The sequence below is a fragment of the Photinus pyralis genome, unplaced genomic scaffold (genome assembly GCF_008802855.1).
Source record: "Photinus pyralis isolate 1611_PpyrPB1 unplaced genomic scaffold, Ppyr1.3 Ppyr1.4_LG5, whole genome shotgun sequence".
Classification (NCBI taxonomy): Eukaryota; Metazoa; Arthropoda; class Insecta; order Coleoptera; family Lampyridae; genus Photinus; species Photinus pyralis.
Window position 1 is genome coordinate 40,914,947 of NW_022170596.1, and position 18,161 is coordinate 40,933,107.

At 34.8% G+C, this 18,161-nt stretch overlaps 3 protein-coding genes across 3 annotated transcripts; 2 read left to right on the forward strand and 1 right to left on the reverse strand.

Moving 5' to 3' along the window:
• Nucleotides 1-2,151: 2,151 nt before the first annotated feature.
• On the forward strand, nt 2,152-3,014 carry LOC116170373 (general odorant-binding protein 72-like). Its single transcript, XM_031486733.1, has 7 exons — nt 2,152-2,240; nt 2,291-2,366; nt 2,417-2,469; nt 2,522-2,557; nt 2,610-2,718; nt 2,765-2,832; nt 2,876-3,014. Exons 1-7 carry the CDS (start codon nt 2,181-2,183, stop codon nt 2,891-2,893), a joined length of 420 nt encoding a protein of 139 aa, XP_031342593.1. The 5' UTR covers nt 2,152-2,180; the 3' UTR covers nt 2,894-3,014.
• Nucleotides 3,015-5,703: 2,689 nt separating this feature from the next.
• Nucleotides 5,704-6,621, reverse strand: LOC116172495. Its single transcript, XM_031489723.1, has 7 exons — nt 6,479-6,621; nt 6,348-6,423; nt 6,238-6,293; nt 6,148-6,183; nt 5,989-6,097; nt 5,872-5,939; nt 5,704-5,818 (listed from the first exon to the last, which is right to left on the reverse strand). The coding sequence occupies exons 1-7, from the start codon at nt 6,539-6,541 to the stop codon at nt 5,801-5,803; spliced, it is 426 nt and encodes a 141-aa protein (XP_031345583.1). The 5' UTR covers nt 6,542-6,621; the 3' UTR covers nt 5,704-5,800.
• A 2,229-nt stretch (nt 6,622-8,850) lies between these two features.
• On the forward strand, nt 8,851-14,687 carry LOC116171147 (phosphatidate cytidylyltransferase, photoreceptor-specific). The gene is made up of 7 exons (XM_031487834.1): nt 8,851-9,078; nt 9,233-9,454; nt 12,716-12,892; nt 12,947-13,306; nt 13,354-13,506; nt 13,560-13,691; nt 13,823-14,687. The coding sequence occupies exons 1-7, from the start codon at nt 9,010-9,012 to the stop codon at nt 14,051-14,053; spliced, it is 1,344 nt and encodes a 447-aa protein (XP_031343694.1). The 5' UTR covers nt 8,851-9,009; the 3' UTR covers nt 14,054-14,687.
• The last annotated feature ends 3,474 nt before the right edge of the window (nt 14,688-18,161 follow it).

Genomic DNA, 18,161 nt, shown 5'->3' on the forward strand with positions numbered 1-18,161 from the left:
ATTAGCCGTCCTTCAGAACAGTTGTTTCTTTTAAAACTATATTCTGTTCACCCAACAGATGCAGTTAAGCCACTCCCAATAAATTTTGGCCAATGTAATAACAGACCCGTTTCACATCAGTCACAAAATTATAAAAACGTGGAAATTTAAAATCGCATGTCAAATTGTATGACTAATATAAGTTATAAAGTGTTATGTTTTGAATATTGACCTTTAAACACACAGCAGTACATAGTTTCAAATTGTTTATCAAGTTCAAAAAGATTAGTTTGTTCGTATAAATGAAATTAACGGCAAATTGAGGAAAGGCAAATACGCAATGACAGGTTTGACGTTAAGGATGTCAATGCCGTATTCTGTGATGTCAATTTAGATACGGCCAATTATAATTGGAAGCAAATAGGTAGTTGCGTACGTGTGTTACAGGTTTTTAAAATTCGGCCAATTAAAAGCGTTCATTTAAATTTGCCGGGAATTTTTTGGGAGGAGCTTAACTGCGTCTGTTGGGCGAACAGTTAATAGATATAGGGAAAAGCAATACACGTAAATTCCTCCTATGCCCACTTCTTAATAATCATTACTGTACTTATACTATTTTTCTTCAAACGTGAGAATAACGACAAAATAATTGTTTTTAAATCGGAAGAAAAATTACCCCATTGTTATAGGTGGGCTTGAGCCCGTACTCGCTCTTTTGATATTTTAGACGTCTGTGCGTTTGGTATTGGGTGGCAGCGTATAAAAAAGCATACGTTGGTATTGGCAGTGTCAGACAATAGTTATTTGTTCGAACAGTTTTGAAAGTGATACTTCTTTTATGAAGGTGCAGTTTGGAGGGCGAAACCCGAGATTCATGAAAAAAAGACACTTCCACAATGTGTTGTACACGAAATGTTGAAAGTGATGCTTTTTACCACCCGCACGTCAGTAAAGGAGGTATTGCATTGGGGTAAAAAGTGACCCCCCACTTTTATTTGAAGGAAATACATGCTTTGAAGCACCAGAAATCCGAATTAAACAAAATCTCGATAATGTCGGCCCGTCTGTACTCTTATTTCCGGATAAACGGCTGAACCGATTAGAACCAAATTTCGTATAGGTACCTACATATTCTTAGACATAAAAGGAAGAGCTGAAAAGGTTTTGGGCCGAATCTCGCATGCGCAAGTGTGTCAAACTCATATTTCTGGCTAAACGGCTGAAGCGATTGGGACCAAAGTTGGTACACATATTGTTAGACATAAAAAGCCAGAATCGTGCATGCGCAGGTGTGCGGGTGGTATCTGAGCTAGCCGCAGCAAATTTTTTATAAAGCAAGCGTATATACCGCAGGCTATAGGACTAAAGTGCGTCCTAATCCCTCGGGTGCTTGTTGCCCTCAACTACGTTTCGGACACTCGAAATTAAAACACACACGCAGTCAGTGGCAAGGAGGACCTGCCTTTAGGCGCGATTCATGCTATACAGTACCTACCGGACACCGTCACGTCACCGTATAGGTAACCGGCCGGCACTGACACGTGCAAGTGAATTACCTATAGGTATAAAAAAGTAAAACAAAACCACCAATAAACCACAAAATTAAAATATCGAACGCATTTCAACAGCAAGGTTGTCAGCATCAGCGAACAACGCCCAGTTGATTATATTTAATCTCATATGGAAAAAAAAGTGTTGGCCATTGGCCTTCCAGTGATAATTATCTTTAGAAGGTGCTCTGGTATAGGTCGAAATAGTAATGTAAAAAACCATTTCTTAAGTTTTGATAAAATATGTAGGTATAAGCGAAGTAAAACAAGTTAGTTCCTTTTTGGCCCTTTTTAGGTTTGTTAATAACTTACAATTACACGCCACATTGGTATATTATACCCATAGGTGCAAGTACAATACTACGAAGCCAACTATTTGGGTACGGGGTACCCAAATTCTTCCTTTCTTTAGATCTAATACAGCTAATGCTGAAAGTGAACCGTACAATTATTAATATAATTCAACAGCTGCATATAATGAATAAGTATTAACGTAGTGAAACTGAACATTTGTAGAGGAAATAGTGTAACTATATTTGTATAATTATCTACGTACACATATGTCGCGAAAAGACAACAATAATTCAAATGGTAGGTATATAATGAAATAACGTTCGAAACACAGGATGTCTGTTGGTCCTCTTAGACAACATGAAGCTATTATTTTTCATAACTGTGTTAATCGCATCATGTCATCACGTATATTGTGTTGTAAGTAAATGTAGCTCGATGATAATCCACAGTTATCAGTTTTTATGCAGATGACAGAAGCACAAATGCAATCTGCTGCGAAAATGCTACGGAACGTATGCCAACCAAAAGCCAAAATTTCTGCAGGTATAAGTATCACCAAGGGTTGCTGAGTTTTGAAACATTCACTGTTTTAGAGCAACTGAGTAATTTACAAGTCGGCCAAATTTCCGACGAACCAGAAGTTTTGGTAACTACCAAGATATTACTAAGTTCCTATTACTATTCAAACTTTTTTCCAGAGCTATATTGAGTGTGTTTTGAGAACTTCACGGATTGTAGGTGCAGGACTTATTTTTATCCAAAGTTTGTAAGTAGTTTGAGTTACAGATGAAAGATGGCCAGTTCAATGTGCAGTCCGCCAAAACTCAAATCGCAAATTTACCTTCTCACATATCAGAACCGGGCATGATCACTATAGAAAATTGTAAAGATGCGGGTAAGTGTGGGTAAATCTGCCTAAGGTCCTATGTAATCAATTACAGCAAAAAGCAGTGATAAATATATAGCCGCAGCCGAGTTGTACAAATGCTTCTATGATGACAACCCTGAGGTAACAAATTACACATAATAAAACAACTAATTCCATTTTTTAGAACTTCGCATTCCCATAAACATCACTCTAGAAATAAGTAGGTAGGTACGTTTCGATGTCAATATCATGCAATGATATAAATAAATTGGTATGTATCACCATATTATTGTACACAATATTAAATATATGATTCAGGCTAAGAGTAGCAATTTTCTAATGTTATATAAATAAAATATACCTAGGTACTTTATGGTAGAAATACTGTTTGATTTTTTAGGCCTAAATGGCACTCTTAGTTCGAGGCCATTCGAAGGACTATTTCGTGTATGTATTAAGTAACGTTTTGTACAGTTGAGTAGTAACGCGAAAAGATGATTTTTCTTTTTTTTACATCTCAAAAAGAGTGGTGTTCAACAGAGACAAGTGAGCTATTTTTTAATGTAAACGTAGTAGCATAGATTTATCTTGTCCACGTTTAAAAATTTGGTAAATAATAGGCGCATGCCAATTTATAAAATTTGGTAAATGTAATTAGTACCGGATACACTCGTGAAGTTAAAATACACCAAAAACATTTTTTTGTAGGGTGTTGGTCGGAACCGCCCCTCAATTGTTCCAAATCTTTGTGTAAAATTGATGTTAAAGCTTATAATAAAAGAATTAAGAAGATTTTTTTATGTCCCAGTGTCAACGAAACATTTGGGACGAGTTACTTTAGCGCATTCAGTATCTCCCAAAAAGTCATTGTTTATGAAAGGTGTCATAACTTTATTGTATGGTATCATTGAATCAGATTTATTATTCAATGATGGTATAGACTAGGTAGGTATTGTAAAAATTTCATGGTTAATGAGCACTACACCAGAAAAAGAACTTGTCGTGTTAGTTGATAAGTTCAATAATCAATTTGCGACGAACTTGGGGTAGTTCGCACACAATCGGTGAGCTTTAAAATTAAAAACTAAATAAATTTACAAAATACAGGTCAATCATGGGGGCGGACGAACGTAGTGACTGTCGGCTGTTATGTGGGTGTTCCGTCGACGGGACGGACCTATAGAAGGTACGGAAACCTGCTTCTGCTCAGGTTTCGGAACGGTGGTGCGGTGATATACGGGTGCTGGAACTCCTGGAGGTAACTCGAATGGAGATCCGAGGTCCCTGGAATTCTAATTCCAATAAATACAATGCGTTAACTTAATTGCAACGCAAAATGAAACGGTAGGGATGCAAACAAGTGTACAATTGGGGAAAGTGTAAAAAGGCAACAGATATAATACGGTAAAAACACCAAAGGCAAAAGATTAAGATTTAAATACGGTACAGTTGCAAAAGTAAATTTATGGCAAAGCTCAAAATTTCGGTACTTACCTACATCACAACGTAATTGGGGAGGATGCAAAAGCCAAAAGATAAACTTACTATTCGCTATTCGGTTAAAAACCAAATGCAAAAAGATCACCTTTAAACAGCGGCTTTATTTTTTACAAAAATTGGCAATTTCAAATAGAGCGAAACTGGAATCCCGCTCCGTCCCCTCGAGATCTGTTTTTAATTAATTACGTCCTTCACAGACGTGTTAAGAATACCGCACCGGTGGCAAAATTCAAGTAAATCATCAACTGCGCTTGTTTTGAGATAAGGTCCATCTAAATCGGACGGGTTTCGGCAACTCATTTAAGTGTCAATCGTTAATTATGCTTACTCAATTGACCGCATACCAATTCCAATATTCGTTAATCTAATTATACCTGGTTTTCCTTAACGCCGGTAGCTTTAAGGCGGTAAATAAGTAACTCCGTTACAATGCGGACGATACTCGAACATAGGAGATTTGCATGATATCCTGAACTTTTTATTGAAAACGGAATTCTTTACAATTTTTTTTAAAGTTTGTTTCGTTTTAAAATGTTAGAAGTGACATCACATCGCTATTTATACATTAGGCGAACCACGTATCATTAATTATTTTAAAGTATTTAGTGACCATTGCCTACATGAACATACAAAAATTACGTCCGTATATAGGTCTGTAATTTTAGAGCACTTTTATACATTGTAATGTAATTTGTACCTGGAATAGGCAACAAATTACTATTCAATTATCGCGTAGGTACCTATAATTTAAATATCAGTAAGTATAGTAGTTACTTTCAATATGTATAATTACATTAACCAAGGCCAAAATCGGTACTTAGATACAATTGAACCCTTAAATTTAATCATTATAACACTACGAAAAAATTCGTATATCAAATTATCGAGATTTTTACTATGCGTTTTTATGGCGTTTAGTCCTGTCTATGAACAATGTAGCTCAATTTTTGAGTGACAGTAAATCGTGAATGTCAATGATATTCAATTATGACAATGATGGGTTATTAAGGATCACTATACAAAAAAATTTCGTGTACAACACATTTTGAAGGTGTCTTTTTTTAATGAAATTATCCCTTTCAAAACTAGTTGTACAAATAACTATTAAAACTGTAAACAAACATACAGATAAATTTCTATAGATAGGTATGTAAACGTATCTCTTTCCCTTGTAATTTTTTCACGTTGTTATCATCATCTAATGAAAATAAAAAAGTGAAATGAATCACACATTCGAATAATATTCATCACCTTTAGTGCCATTTTTGGGTGCTTTATAGGTACTTAAACGAAGTTTTTTAAAACTTAAAAGTGCAAGAAATATGGCATCAGACACAAAGTTCTTTTAACCTAAATATATAGTTCACAGTTTGAAGCTCTTTTGCAATTTTCATTGTACCTACGTATATGCCAATAAAGAGATGCGCTTCGGTATTAATAACTTCTGAATTTTCAAATGTTCCCAAAAAAGTCTAAGGACCATATTCTGCAGAAGGTCAAGGTAAAGCAGACTTTATGTACAAGATATAACTTTATTAGTTAATTAAAATTGTGGATGGATGATATTGACATTATAAGTATTATAACACCTAAAAATCTGGTTCCAAACTTAGGGGAAGAAGAAATTCTAAAAAAAGTATAATTAGTTGCTTTATCCTCTTTAGGTCGGTGTGTCCTTACAGCAGGATTATCATCGTAGAAGCATTTGTAAAATTCGGCTGCCGCTATAAACTTGTCACTGCTCTTTGCTGCAAATACCCAATGTTAATACCCCCAAGTTAAACTAATGGCACTTACGCGAATCTTTACAATGTTCTACAGTAATCATACCCGGTTCCGATATCGTAGGCGGTAAATTTGCCATTTGAGATTTAAGAGAATCAATATTAAGTTTGGCATCTTTCATCTGCAATGGAACAAATTAAAGAACAATTTCCATTGTCTAACTTCACTTACGATTTGTCCTGTCCTTAAAATACACTCGATGTAGCTCTGGCAAGAAAAATCGTTCAATAACATTACAATAAAATTTTGTCAGCTACTTACCATAACTTCTGGTTCATCCTGATTAACAACACCCGTTTGTAGCGTAGCAAGTTGAGCTAAAATGTTTAATGCAGACCAAAACACAGTATTGCTATGTTCTACACACTTACCTGCAGAAATTTTTGTTTTCGGTTGGCATACATTCCTTAGCAATTTTGCAGCGGATTTCAATTGTGCTTCTGACATCTACAAGTTCTGGCAATTAATCATATATCAAGAGACTTACTTGGAAAGTACTTACAACGCATTCCACATGACTCGACGTCATGCTAGCGATGAAAAACACAAGCAATAACTTCTTCATGTTGTCTAAGGGGAACTGATGTTCCCGACTACGAATTTCATTATATACTTATCACCCCTTGTAATTATGACTAATTTTTTTGTGAATCTTCACATGTAAATAAATACCATGTAAGGACATTATTTTCTTTATAAGTACTTGTGTAATTATACACTTAAACTGGATTTATTGCAATAGCCATGGATTGTTTATTTAATAACCACACTACAAGCTTCAAATTATAGAGTAATTATTTGAAAATTAATTTGGATTCTCATGAACAATGAGCTGGCCATTTTTCTGACAAAAAAGTTGTTTTTGGTAAAGAAGTTCCTGCGGCCATATCTTTACATACATAACAATGGTAACGTGTTAATCATATTACACGTAAAGGTACGCAGATAAATAATTAATACTTATTACATGTAAAGCCTTTATAATCAATAATATGCTTTGATCGATTGGTTGAGCATGTAACTATAGTTTTCTTCATCACAAGTTAAGTAGGCACCACACGACAAACCTTTCAAATTACGTTTTTCTACGACCCACAGGACGAACGGACGATATCATAGTAAATGAATTTGATTTGTAAAATAAGATACAAATGAATACCTGTATCCCTTTAGAATTTAAATGGAGTAAATACAAATTGTACCTTATCCAGTATTGTATACCGTGGTGTTTGATTGGATGAAAACGTGACATACAGATTTGTGTAGCATATGTAGAAACCGCGAGAGAAACCACGTTCGAAAATTAAGGGTAGGTACAATTCACGTTGGTTTCATTTTTCTTATTATACTTTCTATGAGTTTCAAATGTAAAAGCAGTTTCGATAAACCTACAAACAGCGGCATCCCAGAAGTGATTATTAAAAACCTAAAAAAATGCTCTCCAAAGGTATAAATAATGATGCAGAGTCCAGTATCAATAATTATTTGCCAATTAAATATTTAACAATTTTAAAAACAAGTATGTACCCTGCTTGTGCTAATGTTAAATATGCCAAATCCAAGAGTCACCTCATTTTCAATGCGAAGTGTCCGTATAAGTATACTGAACTTTAAATTTTTTGTAAAGCACAAGCAGGCGGGTTATTTCAAAATTGTTCAATATTTAATTTGGTAATTATTGATACACCATGTAAAATCATTGAGATTTGAGATTTGAAATTGTTGAGAAGCTTTTCAAGGATGCATTACAATATAGATAGGGATTTGCTATCTAATTTTCTTACTTAGGGTAGATGGGGCCTGGGAGGTTGATGGGGAGGGGGGGGGGAGGGGGGGACTTAAACCCATGGTTTACATAGCAACATCTGTCATGTAGTCAAAATCGACACCTATTTTAATAATTAATTAACGCTTGACTTGATTGACCTACCACTTATTTGTATGTTTTTTAATATCCGAAAATAGCATCTCAGACAATGATCTGCCCAAAAGCTTTCCAAGTCTTCCTTTTATGTCTAAGAATATGTGCACCAAATTTGGTTCCAATCAGAGACTTGTTAAAAACGTGTATTTCCGTCAAAATAAGGTGGGGGGTAATTTTTTTACTCCAATGCAACACCTCTTACTAACGTGCGGGTGATAAAAATAGCAAATTTTTTTTGTAACAAAGGTACGAAAAAGAATTGATTTTGGCGGTTCCAATTGTGAGCATTGAATAAACAGTTTTAAAAGATCCATTAGCGAAACCAGGGCTTATCGTTGATACGTTTTTCATAATTTTCCAAAGCGGTGATTAGTAACAACTTCCGTTCTAGAAACCTTTCGATTTTTTCAGTAAAGCACTACAGTAAATAATATATACCAACCGCATAAACAAAACTGGACAAATTTGAACAATTTAAAAAACCAGCATTGTTGAAATATTTCAGTTTCTTAAAAAAACGTTGTTTGGAATATTTCATTCTGTATACAGACAAACTTATTCTGGTAGTCTTATGAATAATATTTTAAATCTGACATCATGGGATCCGGGCACTTAAGTTGCCTGAGTCCCGGTGAATCTCTGGACGGCCCTGAATTAAGTATTTTGAAGTGCAATATTTAATAATCAAGTAAATTATAGAGAGATTGACAATAAAGTTCCCCTTAATTATTTTTAGTTTCCTAGACTTATTCAAATTTACCAAGCATTTTTCACTGCACTAATAACGATTAATCTAAAGTTCAAGTGAGAAAACTTTACTAAAATGTCAATTCCATGAATGGAGATTGATCAGTGAACACACCCTGTATATCAATTTTACCAATCGAAAATTTGGCAACGCTGGCGGAGCTTTAAAAGAAAGCAAAAGAGTGCGTTGATTACAAAAACATTGGCAGGTTTATGAGCAGACGCACATAACCTACAGAAGTCAAGTCATTTGACAATTTATTGATTTATTTAATTATGTATTGACACTCTGTATTGTTTACAAATATGAACTAACCGAGCGTTTATGAAATAGATTCACAGTCGACAAAAGTGCTACAATCATGTCGGAGTTACGAAAACGGCGCGAAGGTGAAGGTGATGAGAAAAACGCAGAATTAGAGAGTGACCATGTAAGGCCCTTGTGTTCCTATAATTTAAAGTTAATCTTAGTAATTGCATTACGTCAATACTACTTGCATGGCTAGAGGCTTCCTTTAATGCAATTAGTAATGATTTGTCTGGTGGGATTAATGCACAGAAATAAATTTAGATTTTTGCTCTTAGATCGACAGCGAGGATGACAAGCTACTTGATCAGCCTCCGTCGATGGACTTGTCCGCAACTATACCGACAGGAACCAATAAAGCACCGTCGCTACTCGAATCCCTAGTGAAAGACTTACCTGATCGCTGGCGTAATTGGGTCGTACGGGGAGTTTTCAGTTTTATTATGATCTCATTTTTTGTCTTCGTTATTTACGGAGGTCCAGTTGCTCTAATGATTACGGTAAGTATGTGACGGACAGCTATTTTTTTCTAAGGAGACTGTCTCAAAAACGCCTAATCATTGTTATGTCTTCCGTTTTAATTAACATCTCGTTATCATACGTTAGTTAAAATTGACGTACTTAATTACTATACTGTGACTCATTTGATACAACTGTTCTACTTTTTTTTCTTTCTTATCACACAAGTAGTATATTTGTTAGGTTGCTTAATTTTAGATAAACGTAGCAGTTACTGTTTCGGATGTGGTTTTGATTTCATTTCAGGGTCTAAGATCGACCAGGTGCTGCTCTGTTGACACTGTGTTTTATATAGTTTTTTAAAGGTAGGTTTCCCAGCCTTTGCTGAAAACAATAAAGTTTTTTGTAAAGTATCAGAAAGTCTTCCATATTTATCTTAACGTGACAGAATAAAATGAATTGACGCAAGCTGTCAGTAACACCTATAATATCATACTGAATCATCGTAAAGCTTTATGTACATCCCACTAACAAAACAGCACAAATAAAACCCAACATGTGAAAGAGAGATAAACATGTTAGTTCTTGCTTGTTGAGAAGGATCGCGGTGCATGCACAGAATAGCGTTTTCAGAAAAATTTTAAATTAATTCTAACCTGCACATGAAATACATAACAGATTAATATCGATCATTAAAATAATAGTTTACTTTACGCCTCATGTTACGCACATAATATTATTATGTCTTATCTTTGCCGAAATTGAGAAAATAAAGTATTATCATAAACATTTTGCCTTCATTTCCTGTTTACGGCGGGGTTGAGGGATGGGTTGTGTAAGCTAATCCTTGAAGTTATCCTCGAAATCTAGCTCCAAGAGGTGATGCTGTTTTATCGCTTGTAACCCTACTTTCCTTAAGCCAGAAAAGTAGGTATTAAAAGCATGGGCCAGTCCTCCCAAATAACGTCAACCCATTTTACCAACATTTTTCCAAATAAAATATTCTGTTTGGAAACTACGTTCGTAAATGTCCCAAAATTTGAATAAGATTTTTTCTCAGCAACTTATTACATAAAGCTTTTAAAACTTGGGGAAAATCTGTTAAAATTACAACAACTACAATCTGTTACAATTACAAAATACTATGAGGCTTGTTCAATTGGAACACGTGAGGCGGGTTTCATTAGTGAATATGTGTACACTAAATGCCATAATTGGTAAAAATTCCAAAAGAATGCCAAAAAATACCCAGTAAATCCTAAAAATGCCAAGAATTCTATTAAACCTAAACCCGAGTCTAAACCTCAGAAATAGTAATACAGGTAGTAATAATGTAACTCATTGGGCAAGTCATTTAATTGTTCATTTATAATTTCACTTACATTAACTGCCAATATAGGTACAGTGTGGAACGTCTCAATATCATTATAATTCATTTGCGCTTGAATTTCTTCGTTTTATAGGTAGTTATGCCCCATATTTTTTAACAACATTTTTGATGGTGCAAATTTGGGTTATAATTGCTGTATTTGTCGATGTTTAGCTTCTTGGTAGACGATTAATGGATAGGAGGCATATTACATGTAAACATTTAAAGACCGCGTGGCATACATAAATAATCTACTGCTACTCATGCAAGAAGAATCAAGCCCTTAGTAAAATTCTCCGCAACATTGCATTTTCCCTTTGTAGGTACCTTCTTCCGGCACTCAGTTTTGCAGATATTTGCATTTCAGTTTTGACATCACCAGTTGATGCTGGTGATGATCATACGATTAATTTCACCTTTGTGAACACTGTCCCTCGACACACCGTTTTCAAGATATTTGCTCTTAAAATTTTGACATCACTAATGGATATGTACCTTTCAGACGTCCCAATTGCCCTTTGTGAGTACCCACCTCCGACACTCTGCTCTAGAGATATGACCAATCATGATAAGGGCTTTTTTCTGGAATGGGGAAGTATTAGATTTGGAATTTTTTTTCGAATTTCGGATTCATTATTTTCTTGGCGAAAAACCCCAGATACCAAATTTGAATTTTTCTTGCACTCTCCTGTGGAGGAGTTGGGTGGGAATTGTACTAAAGCTCATGAGTAATATATGTTTTGGGGAATGTTTTAGGAACCCTGACTCTTTTACAACATAGAAATGTTAATTCCGCTTAATTCGACAATAAAAAACGTTAAACATGTAACGCAAATACATGCTCTTGTTACATGATAAAGGATGTAAGTCTGTCAAAAATGGTTTTTCTATATCTGAGTTTAAGCGTTATGTTGTCATACAACTTTTTTTTCCATATAGCTACCCAAAATTTTTAAGTTATTTGAAAAACCTTATTTTTTCTGTGGTTAACTTACAGAAATAGGGTTAAGTTTTCTTACAAAAAACTTGGGAAATAATATTAAATTCTTCGAAATCCAGCAGCTTAATGCGCGGTTAATATTTAGTTAGGAAGTTGTTCTGTCAAGAATTTGGCACCTGGTTTTATTTATGAGTAAGATTACAAAAAATCACACTTTAGCTTAATAGGAGTGATGATTGTTTCATAATGACGATTTTGATTAAGTGCTTACATTGAAAAACGATTATAAGTTTTAACTATAGGTTGCTTCCTATTTTTTGAATCATTTGTCACTTTGAAAGTAACTGAGATATTTCCTTGCTTAAACGGTCGGAAATGGACGGTTCTGGTTAGCACTTTCCATCATCCATGGGCATTTCTTTTCGGATAATCTGAATTTGTTTCGAGAATTTTGATAACGCGCTAGATGTTAAAGCTATAACCTACTACTTTTTTTTTATGGGCGCCATATTGGATTTTTACGGAATGAGAGGACAAACAAAGAACTTCACTTGAATGCATCGCCATGATGAAATGTTGATTCACCAAGATCTAGTTACCTGTAGATGTTTTGTCGAGAAATGAATGTACAAGCTTTTGATTTTGAAATTATATATATAGACGTCATTATTTTTCTTTTTTTGTCCTCTATCTCATTCCGTACAAATCCAATATGGCCCCATAAGAAATAAGAAAGTAGTAGCGTGTAGCTTCTACATCCAGCGTGCTATGGAAATTCAGATTCTCTGAAAAAAAAGTCCCATAGAAGGTGCTTACAGAGACCGTCAATTTCCGACCGTTTAAGCTAGCAAAAATGTTTCAGTTTTCCGGTGATATATCAGTTATTTTGAGCCACGAATTTAAACGACCCAGTACAGTGGCTAACCACTACTCTCTGTCATAGAAGATCATCATTCATAACTGATGCATGTATTTATTTTTGTTGTGTTCCAGACTTTAGTCGTACAAGTGAAATGTTTCGAAGAGATAATCAACATAGGCTACGCTGTCTACAGAATTCACGGACTTCCGTGGTTTCGATCTCTATCATGGTACTTTCTGGTGACGTCCAATTATTTTTTTTACGGAGAAAGTTTGGTCGACTACTTTGGAGTTGCTTTTAACAGAACTGTAAGCGCAAGCACCTCCCGTTTATTATAAACGTTTAATCTATCAAATTTTAAGGATTTTTTGAGAGGTTTGGTCACCTACCATCGTTTTATATCCTTCTGTCTGTATTGTGGAGGATTCGTATGGTTCGTTTTAAGTCTAGTCAAAAAGTATTATATGAAACAGTTCTCCTTGTTTGCATGGACGCACGTAGCTTTATTGATTGTCGTCACTCAATCGTATTTGATTATAAAGAATATATTTGAGGGATTAATTTGGTTTATTGTGCCTGTCTCAATGATTATATGCAATGATATTATGGCGTATGTGTTTGGATTCTTTTTTGGGAAGACTCCATTAATAAAATTGTCACCGAAGAAGACTTGGGAAGGATTTATTGGTGGGGGAATCTCCACAGTTATATTCGGATGCATTGTAAGTGACAGTCCTAGTTGTTTTTTAAAATAAAAATCTGCTTCTAGTTCTCATGGTTGTTGTGTCACTATCCCTATTTTGTTTGCCCAATAACTTACAATGAAGTGGAAGGTCATATGACAATGGACTGCGAACCTAGCGCCTTATTTAGACCAGCCGAGTATACTTTACCCACATATTTGTCAGGAATCTTGGGATTTGTAAGCGAATGTTACCTAGTGTTACTATCAGTTTGATTTGTGTACATTTTCAGCTTGGAATACGTAACACTATAAGTTTGTATCCGTTTATTCTGCACTCTTTATCGTTGTCGGTATTTAGTAGCGTGATTGGACCGTTTGGCGGATTTTTTGCTTCGGGATTTAAAAGGGCATTTAAAATAAAGGTAGGTTATGTCAGTAGATATATATATCCAGTCTGGGATTCATTCTTTGAGAAGATGACAAGAGAGGACGCCTTCTGTATCAAAAACATTTGAATGCAGAAACTTGGTAGATAACGGCTTATTTCTTACAGGACTTTGGAGACGTGATTCCTGGTCACGGTGGAATAATGGATCGTTTTGATTGCCAATTTTTAATGGCCACCTTTGTGAATGTATACCTGACTAGCTTTATTCAAACGGATAGTCCGCAGAAACTGCTCTCGCAAGTATTATACCTGAAACCTGAACAGCAGCTTCAGCTGTTTCACATGTTGAAAGATTCATTAACAAATCGAAATTTACTGGAGCCACCGATGAACTAATCTTTTGACTTGTTCCTTGTTTAATGTGCAATATGTACAAAATAGGTACCTATATTTAAATGGTATTTTGATGCATTTACAGTGTGGAATAGTTTTAGTTTGTTATGTTTTAAATATTATTTATTTTTCAGTTTTAAGTTCATTAGTATGTAATATTTTTACATAAATTGCTAGAAACTTTAAGCTTTACCGATTTAAAATTTCGTGTGTTTAAATGCAATTTAATTTGTGTGTTTCCCACTAATTAAATGAGGTCTGGGTGAGTACTAGTCTGTTTAATCAGGTGTTAATTGTTAAAGGGCCACTTCTTGCTCAATTAGACACGTTCATTTGGTAATTTGTCATCAAATAGAAATTTCTTGCAGTGTCATCTCAGTATTAAAACACAGAAGATTTGCTTTTTATAGAAGCTGATTCATTAAATCATATGTTGTTGCTAAATGTGCAGAATTCGACATAATTCCAACAATGAATAATGATAATCCTGACAAAAATTTGTTAGCTACCCATGAACTACAGGAACTGTGTCAAAGTATTCCATTCTCTTGCAATGTTACCACTAAAGGTGGTGTTAAGGTTTTTCCATTTGGTACCCTACATCCAAATCCCATTTTAATAAGCAAAACTTACATTTGAGTGGCCAGTAGCAATAATTGTACTGAGATATTGTCTTCTTTACATCTATCTTCCTGTGTTTAGGTATATGGTAACAATTTTCCAAGTAATGATTGCCAGTAAGTATAATGTAGCTAGTTAAGAAATGACGCAAACCTTAAGTATTCATTGTCTATGGATGTTTCTCCTTTTAAATGTTTCCCTTATTGCTTACATTTGTGGTTAAGTCTATGATAGTGTTTATATAATATAAATAAATATTTAGCTGTAATATATAATTCCATTTTGTTTCGTATTTGTGTTCTATGTTTGTTGATGTAAATTTTTGGGAATATGTTATTATTATTAGTAATTAGCTCTAGCAGTTCACTCCTCAGTATTTTCCAAAGTGAGTAGTGCAAAATTTGGTCACAGTTGGCAGTTAGTGTACTACCCAGTCAGTTCACTGATTATCGAAAACCAACAGGATTACTTAAAGAATTGTGATAAAATTTCAAGTAAGTAATAGTATGTAATGTAAAAAAAGAAAAGGATTCGATGACCATTTTAGTTACCATTATATGTCAAGTAGTGACTTTACCGGGCATAGTTAAGTGTACGATAAAAAAGTTAGCATAGTATATTTTTAGAAATTTCAGAAACCTACGTATTATTTTATGATGGCAAAAATTATAGGTATTTCTTTATTGTAGAGATTCTAATTATATCTACGTATTGTTTTTATTTATATATTCTTTCATGTAAACTGTGTAATTTATGTTATTTATTGTAATGGTGTTAATTCAATAATTTAAAAAATATATCATGCCATTCTTTTGTATTTACTAGCTTATATTCCAGTGACAGATACGCCCACAATGATACTGTGAGAATTTCGCCTTTGATAAACTTATAAAATAGCGCCCTGTAGACCAAAAAATACATAACTTACTGTGGAATTTTGCATCATGGTTAGTGATGTGATTTATAAACTCTCATATTGCAAATAATAAACCTTGTTTTTTAATTTATAATAAAATGCGATCCACAACTAAGCTGTGATAAGAATTTCACACTGATATTTTGACAAGGTCAATCATTGATTAATAGTATGCTTTCGTCTATTTATCGTGAGCAAAATGGGAAACACTAGTGAGCAAAATGTGTTGATTGGTTACTATGCCTTCGGTTGCTATGAAAATGAATGTAAGAAAATCATTTCGCATTTTATGGAACGTCAACGTCACGTCACGGACCGGCAACGTCAGGTTACTGCCAATTCACATTATAGGTACGTCAATAGTTTCTTAGGATGGTTGTGATTGGATTTTTTATTCTGGATCATGTTCTTATGCTCAAATTAAATAGAAGGAATATAGCATCAGCGTCACCGTCACGTCAAAGAAATGTTTGAAACTTATCTCGACCGTTCGTGACGTTGACAGTGCGTTCCGTTACGTCTCTGTGTGTGTTCTAAGCAATCTCAATATTTTGACGTGACGTTGCCGGTGGGTGACGTGACGTTGACGTTCCGTAAAATGCGAATCGCAAACGCCAAATTTATTTTACTTAATGAATATGATTGTGGAAAAAATTATGTTTAGCACTCTTGGAGCAACCGCTCTTGTACTCTGTCGCTCTAGATGAAACGCTCGCTCGTGTATTCAAATTCTCAGCTCAGCTCAGCTCAACAGTATAAATAGTGCCTTATTGCTCGCGTAAATTAGGCAGAGCCGTCATTTGCCAATTGGGGGCCCTGGGCACCAACATGTATGGGGCCCCCTTGTTTGTAAGATACGGAATTCAGAAAAATGATATCATTAAAATGAATAAATATGGGTATCGACAAAAATGTAGGTATATACTTATAGCGTTCCTGTCACTCTTTCTAAAATCCGCTTATATTTATACAGTGATATTCATTTAGAAGTAGACATATAGGGATTTGTCTAGTTTTAAATGACAAACAGTCTTCTAAAGGGCGCCTAATTTTATGCAACCAAAATAACAAATGAAGATCTGGTTGTCATATTAATTAATTGGAATATTATCGCTTTGGCTTCCGTATATATTGGTATAGTGCGGGTAACAGTTCATGGAGCGTAAGAGACTTATTTTCTGTGTTGACTAGGTACTCTAAAATTAGTGGTTGTTGAAATGCGATCCACACAAGACCGTAAACAGCCCTCAATTTTAACGGTGGATATGAAGCTGAATGTTTTATGCCCGTTTGCACCGACAAATTTACGAAATCCATGGTAACCATTGTCTCAATAATCGTTGCCATGGATTTTAAGCTACGCTTAAGCTAAGCTCCACTTAAATTTGTCGGTGCAAACGGCCATTAATTTTTGTGGAAGAGAATCCCATAAGAAACTTAGAGGAAATATAGCGACCGAATCTTTTCATCATAACCTAAAAGCCTCGCTAAAAGCAAACTATTTACTGTGGTTTTTATTAAAATCTAGAATGACAGTGCAAAATGCGTGCGTTTGTTATTTTGGTTGCATAAACAGAAAATCCCTATGTCTACTTCTAAATGAATAACACTGTATATATTAATGGACAGTAATTTATAAGAACACTTGCGCCCGGTCTAGGTCTATAAAATTTATAAGAAAAGCATCGTTTACGGGACTGTACGGTGTACCTTGACAGAAATTGTAGGAACTTGTTTGTTGTTTTTAAAGGAAGTTAACTATAACTTGAATTTCCAGATATAGACAAAGAAAACCTACTATTACTAATTTCTTTTAGTTACATTTGCAATTTGTAATTAAGTATATATTTAAGGCTCGCGTCTCGTCTCGAGGGCCCCTCATCCCGCGGGGCCCCTTGGCACCGTACGTAAAGATACCACTGATTAGGATTATCTACAAAATATATATGTTTCAACCATAGTGGATTAGTCAACATATTTGTAGGGATTTCAACTGTAGTTTTGTAGCAGTAGCCTTGAAAAATTCCTGGCTCAGCCCTGTTGTCACATACATAATGTATAAGAGTACTATGTAATATATCCAGAATTCAAAACGACGGGTCTTTACCTAGAGTTGCTGAAAGAAGACTAGTGCTGCACCCGGGAAAATACAGGGGGGCGTACCAGAGGGGTGACCAGGAAAATTTTGAACAATTTTACACAGACTTATGATTTTATGTTATCTAGGCGCCAAATTTTAGTGGTTGATTATGAGAGTTTTTAGTCTCTTTGATCAATCCTGTCATTGAATACAAGTGTTTCTTACTCAAATACCAAATGTGAACTATTACCTACTTATTAGTTATTCATACACTAATACACAGTAACAAAATTACACGTCATCCTGCAATTTCAAGTAGCTTGCCACTAATCTAGGAATTTAGGATGCAGTATTTATATTCATTGGTTGAACTGTACATTTGCCTGATCGATAATTCAAGGAAAATGTTCCATCGCCTAGAACTTTTGGACGCATCAGTGCTGCATATTTTCGATATATTGTTAAACAGTTAAAATTATTTCCTTCAGCACCAG